Source organism: Lampetra fluviatilis, chromosome 12 (assembly GCF_964198595.1).
Source record: "Lampetra fluviatilis chromosome 12, kcLamFluv1.1, whole genome shotgun sequence".
NCBI classification, from domain to species: domain Eukaryota; kingdom Metazoa; phylum Chordata; class Hyperoartia; order Petromyzontiformes; family Petromyzontidae; genus Lampetra; species Lampetra fluviatilis.
Window position 1 is genome coordinate 752,078 of NC_136286.1, and position 14,558 is coordinate 766,635.

The following is a 14,558-nucleotide window of genomic DNA, read 5'->3' on the forward strand; positions in this document are numbered from 1 at the left end:
CCCCCCCCCATCGAATCGCCACTGACGTCATGCAATTTTTGCAACTGCAAACTCCACACTCTTTTCTCTCCATAGCCCACGCGACCAACAGTCTCCCCGGAGGGTCTCGCCGACGTTAACGCAGCATCACAACATTTGGAAGCGAGCTGCATTTGCGTGTCCCCCCCCCCCGCTGCCCTGCACGCTGCTGTGCATTGGGTCCAAAAAGGCCTGGGAATTAGCTGTTCGGAGATTCCAATCAATCGCTGCATTTGGCATCCAGGCTGCACGAGCAGCAGATACGCACGCGGTCTCACAATTGGTTTGTGTCACATTACCCTGAAGCGACAGAAAATTGTTAAACCGACATCGCCGTCCAACGTTGCGTGAACAGCTCTGCCTTCAAGACGCTGCCGCCGTGCGCGTGCAGCGCGGGGGGACTCGTGCGTCGGGCATCAAACGCGGGCGCAGCTCCCAAGCAGCCAGCCCTTGCTCGGCAATTTGCGCAGAGAGCGAGGAGGTCTTGCCCCAGGGAGTCGGCCCTTCCTCTCCTCAGCGTTGTCGCCCGGCGCGTCTCGGCATACAAGCCGAGAAGGGCATCATCGTCGGCGCGATGGGAGAGCGACCGTCCTGGCGACGCTTCGGCTCCAGGCAACTCGCCGAAGCGTCGCTCCCAGCGACCGTTTCCTGCGGCCCGGTGCCAAGGTTAGACGCCGAGCCCAGGTAGGCACACCCCCCCTCCCCCCACAACCCCACCCCTTATTTACAACACACTTTAAAAAATATATATTTATATATTTTTAAATTGAGCATTCTGCTCACCTCCTGTCTTAAGAACACGAACAGGCAGCGGAGGTGATCCGTGTTAGAGATGGGAGTCTACGTGGCGGCGCCAGCGCGCACCGCGGGTTACGTGCACTCGCCCGCCACTCTCATCACGCCCAGCCACGGGGGCGTTATACTGGCCTTTGAGAACTGTGCAACGGAGAAAGGAAAAATCTACTCCAGTAACAAGGGGGAAGGGGGGGTCAGTAAACAGTGATTACTTTGAAAGACCACACAAGTTAATTCTTACTACAAAAATGTCTGTACAGAATATACACTTTTCAAGCAACACTCGAAAGCTTCAATCGTAAGGGTGTAGACGGGACAAGTACAGTCAGAGTCAACACGCTGACATGCGCACACACACGTGCTGATGCACGCACAGATTACACACACAGAAATCGCACAATTCCACAAGTAAAAACAACCTGAGAGCGTCTGGACTATGACCAATCGAGTTAGAGACCACACACTATGAGCCATGCGACTCCGAAGGGGGCGACACAGAGAGATTGTCCTGAATGAGAAAACCTGACTCGAGCTGCATTCGTCATCAAGCTTCCACGCCATGGAGTGAATGGAGAAACAAAACCAGGCGGGGATAACCGAGCGTTGTAAACTTTGTCAACCTCTCCGAGCGCGGATTATGGAACAGCTCACTGGGCCAAAACAGAAAAGGCAATGAAGCGAGGTTCCACCTCCGCTCCCCCGGCACAACCAAGAGACGAGCCCAGCTCGGAGAACGCAAGTTTCAAAATGGCCAAGACGTAGATGTACGCAGAAATGAACGACGAAGGGGAGCTTTCAACGGCGATACAAGAAACGAGACGTTGGAAAGTTCGACCGCTGCAGGGAAGCACTACAAAGTAGCCTAGCTGAGGGGAGGGGGGGGTGTCTGGTGCTTCTCAAGTGCTCGGTTTCTCGTAACAAGGTTCAAAACCAGCAGCGGTTTTTGGGAAGCAGCAGTCGCTCAATCGGCAGCAGTAGTAGCAGAGGCTGCAGCAGCAGCAGCTCCCAGATTGGAGCCGTCCCACCGAGAGGTGGAGCCGTGGGGGGGGGGGGGGGGTCTGTAGCCATACCCGGCTCTTGGGACCCCCGAGGGATCTCCCTGTTGGGTGGTCACATGACTGCAAAGTGGTGCCGGAACGAAAAAATGAAACCTACAAATTCTGACAAGTGCTTCATTGGATCCTTCCTGATCTTTAACGCTCGCCAATTTCATTCTCACCCGAGAGTCTTTCGGAGGGACCCCTTGGCACTGGCCGCAGTCATCAACAAAGGAACCCCTCCGCCCTTCCGCACGCAGGGCCACTTTGGGCTCCCACAGGCCCCTGAATAAAATTATGGGGCCATGGTGGGGCCAGGATTAGCTGTGCATGTCCCTGAATAAAAATCGAAACATCACAGCCTTGGTGCGAGATCATCCGATGGTCATTTGTTAATTGGAGCTCTGGATCTCCTATTTCCACAGCACCATCTCTCATCATCTCTGAACCCCCCCCATCAATCCCACAAAATCATCTCCCACCTACCAGTGCCATCATCTCACAAGCCGCCCAGCACTTACCACCCCAATCATCTCCCCCCATCATCTCCTATCTCCTGACCTCCCCGAAGAGAGAAGTGGAGAGGCTGGTCGCCCAATGCTGGTGGTGTGTGGGATTTTGCTGGAAACAGTCTGGGAAGAGCACATTGTACGTTCCTTGTTCTGAAATCACGTTTGTGGCCAAAAGGCATCTCCCTCCCTCCCCCGCGTTTTGTGCCACGCTTGTGTTGTGGAACAGACTCGCCACGCCCGATGCTTGGTAAGGGTGTTTAGTGCAAATTCAGAGGCGCTTATTGCTTTCCACATGCTTCGTCGCAAGTTGCCCAAACCCCGTGCGCTTCCTGCAAACCACACACACGTACACGCGTGCGTGCCTTTACGCACGTTTCCTGGGCATGTCTTAACGTCTGGAAGCTTAAAACTTAAAAACATGTTTAGGTGACATTTTCTCGGACAAAAAAAAGAAGGAAAACCTTTCAGCCTCCGCAAATGTTTTTTTTTTAAGCCTCCGAGTGTAGTTGCTGAAATACAGCAGACGTCATGGACGCAGGCCGCTTTATAGAACGCGGGCCAGGGATTGCAGGTCCAGAAGAAAATTTGGGAGAGAAAAAAACCAAAACATTAAAGCCCCTTTCAATTCACGCCCCTGAGAAAGACTCCTCCCCCTCCCCCCTCTCCCCCCCCACCTCGTGCGCCATCACGCTGCCGCAGACAACGTCAGTTCCAACGGCGGGGCCACGGAGTTTAACACGAGCAGGTTTATCCGTTCGATCCGCACACGAGAGAGTTCAAAACGAGCCGCGCCATCCGGCCGGGCGGACGAGGGCAGTGAGGATCGCCGCCCGCTCGCCACCGCGCATGGCGGTCGGCGAACGCACGTGGGCGGCTCGGAGGGAGGCGCTGGCCTTGTCGTGATGCATCAAACAGTGTCCGCGGAAGATGCGTTCATCAAAAGCCACTCGAATGAAACTGCGCACGATGTTTGAAGACGGTCGCATCAAAAGCCTCGGGTGGGGGGTGGGGGGGGCAGCCAACACCACGCCGCGACCTGGCAGGGACCGGGCCGGACACCGCCGGAGCTCGTCACCAGCGTCTCGGCGAGTACTGCCGCCGCACCCCCACGTGCCCCTCCAGCTCTCGGTCCACGTTTCTTCTCCCCCCTTCTCAACCCTCAGTTCTTCTCGATTTCATCCACGTCCAGCTCATCGCAGTCCAGGTGGAAGACACCTCCTCCGCCGTCGCTCTTCTCTTTCCTGCCGTCCGCCTCCTCCTCCTCATCGTCGTCCTCGTCGCTGCCGGTGCCGCTGCTGCCGCTGCTGCTGCGCGCCGCCCGCGCGTACGCGGCGGCGAGGTGGCCCTCGCCCTCGCTGGGGGAGACGATGGTCTCCAGCGCAGGGCTCGCGGCCTCCATCTCGTCATCGAGCGAGCACAAGCTCTGGGAGTTCTTCAGCGTCTGCGTGGGGAGACAAGGCGAGAGTGGGGAGACACGGGGAGCAGTGAGAAGGGGAGACGCAAGGGAGGACTCGCTTAGCAACTCCCACGGGCCGCAGCTTTGATAGAGTTCCCTTCATTAAAAATTTCAGGCAAATTAAAATCCCAGGCAGTGGTGAATGGAAAAATCCCAGCAAGCCGCTCCCAGTGCGTGGGATAAAAATAAAGCACCGGAGACGTTTCCAACAAAGGTGTAAAAATCACCAACACCGCCCAGGTGTGGTTAAGTAGCTTGTACAGCTGTGTTTGCAAAAAATAAACTCGAAACTTTGCTCTTTGGAATCAGCATGTCGATATTGAAATGTACCCATCTGTCTCCTTGTTTGCACGATCCTGCACGTCAGAGGCGAGGGGTAGAGTAACGTACCACATACACTGCACGTAGCACAGCACGCATGCACCACACGTAGCACAGCACGCACTGCATGCACACCGTGGTCAAGGGATGGCCGAGCGTCTCTGGAGCCCGGCGCCCCAGAGACACTCGGCACTCGGAGCTATCGGCAGGGTCTGCGGAGTCGACACGGCTTGCTGCCAACACCGCTTTGCTGCGGTCACAGCTACCGGCTCCATACAAAGCACGTGTTGGCGTGCCAGGAGATTGCCACCGTCTAACACACATCCAGCAAGAGCCATGGTGATGCGATGAGGCCAACAGGGGCGGAGGACGTCTGCGACAGAAAAAATCGACTTAAGGTGTCGTCCCGTGACGGACGTGGAGGGATGTCTCCACCGTTTGCGGCCCACGGGGCCCAGCGGCCTCCATATAGGCTGCAAGGGAGAGACAAGAGGGAAGAGTAAAGTGCACGAGAAAACGTGCGGTGTCAACACTAAAGGTGTCGCGGAGAACGATGGGTCGAGAGGGAGGCCGAGGGCATCTCCCGCTGACGTGCAGCGGCTTTGCGGTGAACAAACGCGCGGGCCTCGGCACCGCTCTACCAAGGCCCCGCGACCCGCAACGGATTCTGTGACTCGGCCGCTCACTCCTGTCCTTGGGGGCGACGGCGGTGGCATCGTGCATCCTGCCAAACCTGCACCGCCCGGCACCGCAACTTGTGCCAATAAAACCCCCGTGCTACACGCGCCGGTGCCAGATGCCTGCCGCGGGGAATCGCGTGTGGCAGTGCTATCGCGCGGCTCCTCGGGCAGAATCTGGGCGCGGAGGCGGCTGGGCCGGGGATCGGCAAGCGTGGTAAATCCCGGCAACGACCGCCTCGTGGCTCCGAGGGGGACAAAAGATTTCACAATACGGCTACGGACGAGGGGTCTTTCTCACCTCAACCCCAAATTTTTTCACTCGCACGCACGATCGGACATCGTACACCACGACCACTCGCAAGCAAGCTTCCGCCCACACCAAGCGCCCGTCGTCGTGCAAGCGCCGTCCGCCACCCCGGCTGCCAAGTACGCCGAGGCCACCCTGGCCCCCCCCCCCCCGCTGCGTGAATGATGCCGGTGGCACTCGAGAACGAGATGGTGCCACACACACACGCAGGTGGACGCGCCCAGCCTGCACCTGAATTGGGCAGCACCCTTCGACCTCTGCCCCCGCGCACCTGTGCTTACCCAACGCACGCCCCTGACTGCGCCGACGCAAGCACGCGCGCACCCCCCCCCCCGCCCCGATCTCATTCATCACGGGTGTGGGCTCGGGTCGCACCGCGGACCATCACGCGCTCGAGCCAAAATGCGATCGAGCAAACATGGGGGTGTAAAACTTAGTAGCAGCGCCAGCGCCAAAGGGTTCGCTCCACAAAGCTCATGCGTCTCCCTGGGCGGCGGTCACCTCTATTGGTGGCCCCGAGCCAGTGGGGTGGGGGGGGGGGAAATTCCACATTCTCATGAAGCGGACCAGTTTCACCACGGTACGAGCACTGTTTTTTTTTTTTTCACAAAGCAAACCTGACCGGGAATTGACCGCCGTCCATCACGGGCCCCAGAGCTCCTAATCCGCAACTCAGGTTCAAATGCAGACGCGGCCAGGGGGCGTGTGCGCTGCGCCGTAGCCGCCGCCGCAGCCGCCGCCGCAGCCACGCGCCCGCCGCTTTCAAGCGAGATAGTCGGGGCCATTTTGTGAAACGAGAACTTCAGGAACTTCGTCCCCCGCTCGTCAAATGTAACGGGGAGGAGAAATGGGAGCGACGATGCTCCCGCCATGGTGTTGTCCCTCCCATCCGCCTCAAATAACGCGAGCGGGTGGGAATGCAAGTGTTTATATTTTAAATTAGAATCAATTGAGAAAATGCACTTCCACCCCCCCTCCAAGCCCAAAATCTTAACAGCACGTGAAGCCACGCTGCCTCGCCGCCTCTCCTCGATGCTGCACAGAAAAGAGACGCGCTGCACAGTCCCAGATTAGTGCCGGCCTGTACAGCAACTACTGCAGGAGTGGGTTGTGCATTCCAAAATTGGCGTGTGGGTCTTGGTGGTTTTAGCGGTGGTATTAGCGGTGGTATTAGCAGTGGTTCGAGTGGTGGGTTTAGTGGAAGTTCTGGTGGTGAGTTTAGTGGTGAGTTTAGTGGCGGTTTGAGTGTTGGTATTCGTGTTGGTTTTAGTGGTTGTTTTAGTGGTGGGATCAGTGGTGGTTTTAGTAGCGGTTTGAGTGGTGGCTTTTAACAGTTGCTTCGAATTGCTTTTTAAAAACACCGTTACAAGCCGTAAACGAGCAAACTTCGATCTTCGTGGACATAGCGGGGTGTTAATGAGACAATGAATAGGCAGGGGCACCTCCTGCACGAGCCTGGTATTTTCGAGGACACACTGGGCAAGTGCGGCACTTTTGGCAGAGCCGGTTCGGACCCGGGCACGAGGGGCCACATTGCCACGACGCGCGCCAGCGCTAAAAACGCGTGAGCGGCAAACGCAGCTCATGGACGCGTTATTGGAAAAGTCAACCGCGGTTGAAGTTTCAGTCATGAGAGTCGTATATCTACAGCCAGCAGAGCCTTTTTACAAGAGAGCCCTGTATTGGGAAGTTCGGCCCATTCCTTTAATGAAATATTCCGCTCGTTGAAGACACAGAGCTGTGCTGATTTTGACAAAAAATGAGGGCAGCCCTCCCCGGCCCTCGTGGTGGGAGCGGCCGTGGCTCGTTGCCGTAGCGCCGCTGGCAGTCGGCCCACGGGCGCTATAGCAAGACCACGAGCAGAGCTACTTTCCATTAATAGAAAGAAAAAAAAGTGACACGACAGCTCCACAAAGAGAATGCCACACGGAGCCAGGCTCGACGGTTGTGGCGAGAGAAGACGCTCAAGGTCTCTGGGCGCCCCAGAGGGGAGCGCGACGTGACAAGTGCACGGAGCGCGCGGTTCGGCGCACGTGGCGACGCGACATGGAGAACGACGAGAGCGCCGCCGGGATGGGGCGAGGCCGAGACGAACGTCGCTTGCTAAACAGCACCTGCGGGTTTTCACCAGGGGTAGAGGGGGGGGGAACCCTGAGTCACGTGCTCCGGCACCACTGCTGCCGCCACTCGGGATTGGCCTTCCACACCCACGCCGAGCAGGGCCAAAACCCCCACTCACACCGCCCCACCACTTCCCCCCCCCCCTCCATCACCACCTAAACACCAAGGTCGTGCCACGCGCCCACCACCATTCTGCGCGGCTCCGGACGTTGGATTTTAAAACAAAATCCCGATCGTCTGGAATTTGCGCCGTAAAAAGAACCCGAGTCGCGCTCCTCCCGCTCTGTACCCAGGCACATCGGCTCGGCCGCTTCCACGCGTGCCGCCCCCGTTCCCGCCTCTCTCTCGCCCCAGGACTTGGAAGCAGCGCCCAACCTGCAGCCCATTCAAGGCCACGGTGGTGACCGCCGGGGGTTTCCTCGCCAAGTTTGCAGATTACCAGATTTACGGCTCAATTGTTGACCCCCTGAAGGAGGAGGTGGGGGGTTGGGCATGTCTGCTACGAGTTTTCAATGTAAAACAAGCAGATACATTTAAACTTTTGTTCAAGCCTTGTGTTTATTTCTCCCGGCAGGCCTTCTGTATGGAGCGCTAAGGCCGTTTTTTTTTTAAGCAGCGATTTATTCCTCAGCCTCCACTGCTCGAGACAAAGGCTCCTGGCTGCTGGGCTGTGCTGGGTGTCCTGGTGCTCGACACAATCATCCAAAGGCAGGACCCTCTCTTAGATGGAGTCTTGAGACTGAGTAACGAGCGAGCGGCCTTCAGCGTGCGACGCCGCGGTTCTTCTTGGGCCGTCCAGGCAACTGCCCGTGCCAAATAGAAAACCCGCAGTCGCATGGCAAGAGAAACGGGGAGGGCCACACCAACTGCGATTACACGCAGCTGTACCCACGAGGTGTCCACTCGGGGCCACCGTGACAGCTCTGTGGCCGCTGGGCAGTGTCTGTGTGTGCAGTCCACACACACACACATACGACAAAAGATCCTCCATATAAAGACTGTCAGGGCAATTGCTATTGGCGAGTACCAATTAAGGCAGGCACGACGAACGTGGGGGTGGTTTGATCAGGACGAAATGCAGGCAGCCACCTCCCCAGTGCTGATGGATACACACTGCAACAGGTACTCATTTAAGGTAGAAATTTCCCTGGGCAGGCCCAGGACCAGTCGCTGGGAATCGGCTAAGGTCGCCAGCTTTGTTGTGAAGTTCTCTAGCCACTGTGCAACCACTTCACTTTACACACAGACACACGGACGTGTTTGTGTGCGTGCACGCATCTGTGGTAGGGACGATGGTCGACTCGCACGCGTAAGGTCGCAGAGTTCAAAGCAGTCAGGGGTCAATTCAGCCCATCCTCATCATCGACCATCCCTTTAGGGGTCAATAAAACGAGCAAAACATTGTGGCGACAAACGCCGGCGGGGCGGTGCCGTGCGCTGCAGCGAGCGCCACCGTGGAACAGGCTTCGCCACGTACCGCGCCGGCAGGCACCTCTCGCTGGTCCCGACCACGGGTTCTCAAACCCCATTTTATGGCACCGCAAGAATGCAGGCAAACAAGCCGCGGCGCATTTGCTCCGCTTTTCAGTTATTTTAATTGCTCCATATCTCGCGAGGGTCACACGCGGCAGCGTCACCGTGCCGCCGTTCCACGTTCCCACTCCCACCGGGCCCTTGCTTAGGGCCTTGGCAGCTCCTCGGCCACGTCCATCGCAACATGCCAATACACGCTCAAGCAAACTCGGCTACGTCGTCGCGACGAGATAGTTTTACGAATTGCACAATCGTTGATCGTTAGCCCAATCCGCCGGCTGTTGGGCCGGCCGTCACAGCAGCAGCACGAGATCATGGCGTTTCCAACAGTGTGCACCCCCTCTACTTTGCCGCGTAATTCTTATTCATTTATTTAAATGGTTTTCGTGTGGGCTGTTGTGTATATGGCTGCCTTGAGACGCTCTTTTATCGGGGCGCCATGGTGGCGAGATGTTAACTACCTCGTCTGGTATATATAGGAGCACGTGGGTTTGATTCCAACCTGACGTCTGTATATTTGGAGTTTGCAAGTTCTCCCCCCTGTGGTGGCGTGGATTTTTGTCCAGGTCTTCGAGTTTTATCCCTCCACATTTAGAAACGTGCGTTCAAAGTATTTGGCTGCTACACACACGATGAGCCACTTTGTTGAGCTATCATTTGTGGCCAGGTCGCTTCTAATAATTAGCTACATTAATTCAGTGGGCCTTACCTGGTAATATAAACAGTTTTAATAGTTCAGTTTATTAACGGTTTATATATTCAAAGCCTCATTATCGGGTACAATAAATGTGCCAGGTGTCGGGCCAGGGCGTGGCAGCTTTCCCCAATGATAAAAACCTGGGGGTGGAAGGCCCGGCGAGTCTGGCACGAAGGCGGTGAGGGAAGACGCACGCCGAGCGAAGCATTGGGCCTCGCGTGACGGCACTTAAGCCAGCCTAGGCAGCCATCGAGTCCCAATTACCAGGGCCGGAAAGCTTCACCACAGCCACCAAATATCACAAGTGGTTGCGAAGGTAGCGAACGTGAGGAAGGGAGAGTGTGCGGGGGGGGGGGTGCAGGGGGGAGAGTGTGCAGGGAGGAGAGTGTGCATGGATAAGAGCGAGTCTCTAATTTTCATAAGCACAACAGGCCGAAGCACCCCTCCCCCCCCACACGGTGCTGCTCACCGTAGCCCTGGCCAGCTTTCCGACACCACACAAGCCAGGCACTGTACTCCCGGCTCTCAGAATTAACCTTCAAGCGACCTCCAGTTTTTTTACTAAATAAAGTCGGCGATTGGAGGGCCGCGGAGGGGTTGAGGGGCTGCGTAGGGAACATGCAGAGCCGCGCATGCCGCGGGGTGGAGAGTGGAAAAAACGGCCATCGAGCGACCTTCGCACGGAACCTTGCTCGGAAGGCATGCTGGCGGGAGGGGGGGGGGTTCAATCCCCGGACGAGGCGGGCGTTGCTTAAAAGAGCCAGGGTTACGCCGCCAGCCGACGCAGAGCCGGCGCGGTTGTTCGCGCGGAGACGGTTCTGCCTCGACTCACGCGGCCGTCAGCGCCGGTATTCCAGGTATTAGTGAGAGCGCGCCGCAAAGTAAAAATAACAGAGCGCCGAGGTTATGATTAACCGCTCTAATTACCTTATCCACGGTCGCCGGGTTACAGCCCAGCATGGGGCGGCGGTAATGATGGCCGAGTCTCGCACTGTGCGATGATGTTTGTGACCGAGAACCATAAACGGTGATTTTCACTCGCTGGGAGGCAGAGAGGCGATGGAGGGGGGAGGCTTGGCGCCTGGTAGTCGCCCGATGGACGAGCACAAATTGCGCCGCGGTGGCGGTGGACTGTGGGGGTCGCGCGCGACATCCTCGCACACACGTCCACCATGCGCGCATTGGTTACTGTCGATGATTATTATAGCCGGGTGGTGGTGGCTGCAGATGTGGGCAGCAATCCAGCAATGGTTAGGTGAGGGTTGGTGGATCGCCACGAAACTTTGAGAAATTCCCTTTCCGTGGGCGTCGAGGAGGAGCCATACCGGCTTGCCAGGAGATTGTCGTACTACAGATATGGGCACCACTGTGGCAACTTAACTTCCTCTCCTGGTATACAGGAGGTCGCCCTCTCTGCGAGAGCGAGTCAACACCGTGCGGTGGCAGCAAATGACAAGAACACGGTGATTATTATTGTCGATGTGCGCGTGTTGCGATTGCTTCTTCCTGTGCGCTGCGGCCACTTCGAGACTTCGCGTCGGCCACGAAACAACAAAAAACAAATCTACTCTTGGATCGAATCAGGAGCTATTCGTGGAATCGCAAGGAGGGGGAAAAATACGTCACGCCTCATAGTAATGAACAAAAAAATCAACTGGCCCGTGCAAACACCAAACGACGTCGTGCTCAGCCCTGCGCCGCCACCGCAGCGTTTGTTTACGCAGCACAACCCTGGACCGGTTTTGACGGGTACCGTGGCCCCCTCTCCTCCCACCGCAGGCGACTGGCTTGCGACGACTCAATCCCACCGCCCCCCCCACCCGGCAAAGCGATCCGTCGGATTGTCATCACGGCTCAATTCAGGAATCGATTCGTCTTCGGGTCCTCCACTTTAACTGCGACGCTCGCGCCATCTCGTTTGTTCCGCTCGCCTGGACGTGACACGAGAAAATACTTTTTGCGTAGACTTTGCACAAGTAGTAAATAACCGAAGGGACGATTGGCCGAAAGCCAAGGAACGCGTCCAAGAGACGTTCACCGAGGAGACCGAGCGATGAAAATCGGTTCGTGTGCAGGTGCTGGGTGCATCACCTGCACTACATCGCAAATTGATAAGGGAGGAGGCTGCGGCGGTGGTTTGGAGAGGGCCTTCATCCGGATTGACCGCTGGACAGGCGTAGAGCGAGCGCAATTATGGACTGTAACCGTTGACGCCCGGCGTCCGGCAGGGAGGTGCGGGTTGCTCCGGTGCAGACCTGGCCCACTCTGCTTGCACTGCCGCACCAGACTCGCTGCACGCCAGCGGGGCGCCCTCGCTCAGAGCCGACGAATAAGAGCAGCCTGGTTCTGTCGCGTAGAACACGGCCGCCTGGCACTGCGGGCACGCGCTCGCTCCAACCGCCCAGCCGGAGCCCGGGGCCCACGCCGTCACCATTTACAGTTCATCAATGTAAGAGCTCCTCTTTAAAGAGACGACGGGGGGGCCGAGCACCACAGCCAACATCAGGGCCCGTTTTCACCTCGGCCGAGCTCATTTAAGAAAATCTTCGAAACCAGATTTCTGTATCGAGCATTAGCGATGCTGACCACCACATCACCGGAATATGCCCAATCTCGTCGGATGTCGGAGGCCACGCACGGTGGAGCCTCGATATGCACTTGGACGTGCGACCGCCATGCACAAACATGGAGCCAAAGGGCTTGTGGGGGCTACGTAGTGGGCAGTGCAGCAAATTCCACTGTTGTACTATATCTCTATGGTCTCCGCCTTCACAAACGGACACTGACCATCAGCGGGGGATGTTCTCATTCTGTTCGTGCGACAGGTATTTGCGATGTTGCGAGGAGGCTGCCTTACCTCCCCACCTGACACCTCCACTCAGCTCGCTTCCGCTTGGCCTTCTCCAAGGGCCACGATGGTGAACATGACCGGGCCGCGGTGCTGGGAACCAGCAGACTTCGACCGAGAGCTGGGGACGCTAAAGCTACCACGTATCTAGGAGACTCAACCAGGCCCCATGGTGAGCAGGCTGGAACAATCCCCCCTCCACCCCACCCCTTCAAACGTGGTTGAATGTGGCACGCGTCTGGCCAAGTTGCGATTGTGTGGCCCTCGGCAGCTGGGCGCCCTCTCGCTCCTTCACTCTCTCCCCTCGTTTATTCACCACGCGGCACAGAGGAGCCTTTGTGACCATGGCACGGGGCGATGCCACACGTGGGGGTGGCACTCCCCCTACCGCTTCGCGCCCCCCACTGCAGCGTCGTGCCACCCTGCCCCGTCACGCCCCCCCTGCCCGCCCCCCCTGCCCCTTCGTGCTCCCCCTGCCCCGTGCCGCCCCCCCCCCCCGCAACGTCGCGCTACCTTCCACAGCTGCCCTTCATTCAGGGGATCCGTTGCCTTTAACGGGCTGTTTGGGGCGAGTGCTGTTCATGAGCACCTATGAAGACCGGCACAGCACATGAGTGGGTAGATGACAAGCACCATACCCGACCGCCTTTGTCTCCCCAGTGTTGATGTTTACATGCTGCACTGTATACTCTGTTAAGGCAGAGTAGATTTAGGAGAGGACCCATGACTGGTTCAAATATTCGCCACTGTTATTTGTTGGAAGAGGAATTGAAATCGGGTCGTTAGATTTGTTTTGCAGTGCACTAACCACTGCTCCACCGCTTTCCAAGCACAGAGGAGCCTTTGTGACTATGGCATGGGCAATGTCGCATGTGGGGGCACACCAACAACACACAGCCCACAACTCACACACAACACACAAACATCCACAACACAGACACAAAGTGCAGCTTGAACAGTAGACGCAGGAACCGCTCGGAATGCATCCTTCCATATTTTACAGCAAAATCCCCCACAATACTCGGTCATCTGCAGGCTGCTCACAGCTGGGCACAGGAAGTCAGAACGTCTTCAAGAGAATCACTTCGAGGCGAGCGGCGGCTGCCGCAAGCGCCCATTGCAGGGGCTTAAATTTCAGCCGATGACCTGGAAATTATTTACGCGACCGGCACACCACACCCAGTATTCCCTCTCTCTATAGCTATGGCTACAACAAGTCACGTACCACCGAAGGCTAGTGTAGCAGCAGACCCATAAGACGTTCAGCGAGAAATTACGCTTGACCCATGTTCCCGCCACGGCCCACATTGTCAGCCGACGGGCCGATTAACGTCGACCGGCCCCCAGCACAATTTGGCACTCAAGGTTACGAGACCGGTGAGACACGGACTCCTAAAATAGCAGGCGAGGCACGGGGCGGTGCGGTACAGTGCACAGGGGGCCCAGGACCCAGGTTTTGTTTTTGTTTTGCAAAGTCAGCAGCGGCGACGCGTTGCCAGAGGAGTTGTGTAAATTGATAACGCGCCGAGCGTCGCCTTTCCAGGAATTACGCCAGACGGCGTTCACGCGGCACTCCGCTCAAGGGGTGCTGGAACGCAGAGCACAGGCCGCATTAAACAACGGGGGGGAGACAGTGGGGCTGCCGAGAGGCACCCCCCCACTCTCACTCACACGCACGCATTCCAGCTCATTCATGTGAGCACTTCCTCTGCCAGTAAAACTTTCCCACAATCTAACACCAACTGTTTTGGTTTCAGTTACCCTACAATTCATTACAGGGCCCTCGGCCACACTGGAAATATTCATTTGCCGCCGCGGCCCTCCCGGTGCCGCTACAAACAATGAACTGTCTTGTGCTGCCTGCAATCCAACACCCGGGGAATTTCAACGGAGGTTCTCTGCCGCATGTTTTTTCCCCATTAAAGTTCCCCGAGTCATGCTGTTCTCATAAGCAGGGGGCCCCCGCTGCGTTGTACATTCATTAGGGCGCGTACCCTCGCCGTGCGGACGCGCGTCCAGTCGTTGAGCGGCAGACCTACGTGCGCCGCCATCGTCACAGTCGTCGTCGCCAGCATCATCGTGGATTTAGATGCCACCACTATCACCACCGTTATAACCACTCATTGGTCATCAGCAGCACCACTACTTTCATCGTTCATAGCAACATCAGCGTCGTTATCAGCATCGCTCATCGTTAGCATCATCAACGGCGGCATCATCGCCACCATCGTTA

General features: G+C 57.1%; 1 protein-coding gene across 2 annotated transcripts in view; it reads right to left on the minus strand.

Annotated features, from left to right (window-relative positions):
* Nucleotides 1-754: 754 nt before the first annotated feature.
* The window catches only part of FAM53A (family with sequence similarity 53 member A), a 45,816-nt gene continuing 32,012 nt past the window's right edge, over nt 755-14,558 (minus strand). For both annotated transcript variants that reach the window (XM_078861282.1, XM_078861283.1), the window contains exon 5: nt 755-3,803. In XM_078861282.1, the coding sequence (XP_078717408.1) occupies nt 3,522-3,803 (282 nt within the window). In that variant the 3' untranslated portion in view covers nt 755-3,521. The remainder of the gene's footprint in view (nt 3,804-14,558) is intronic.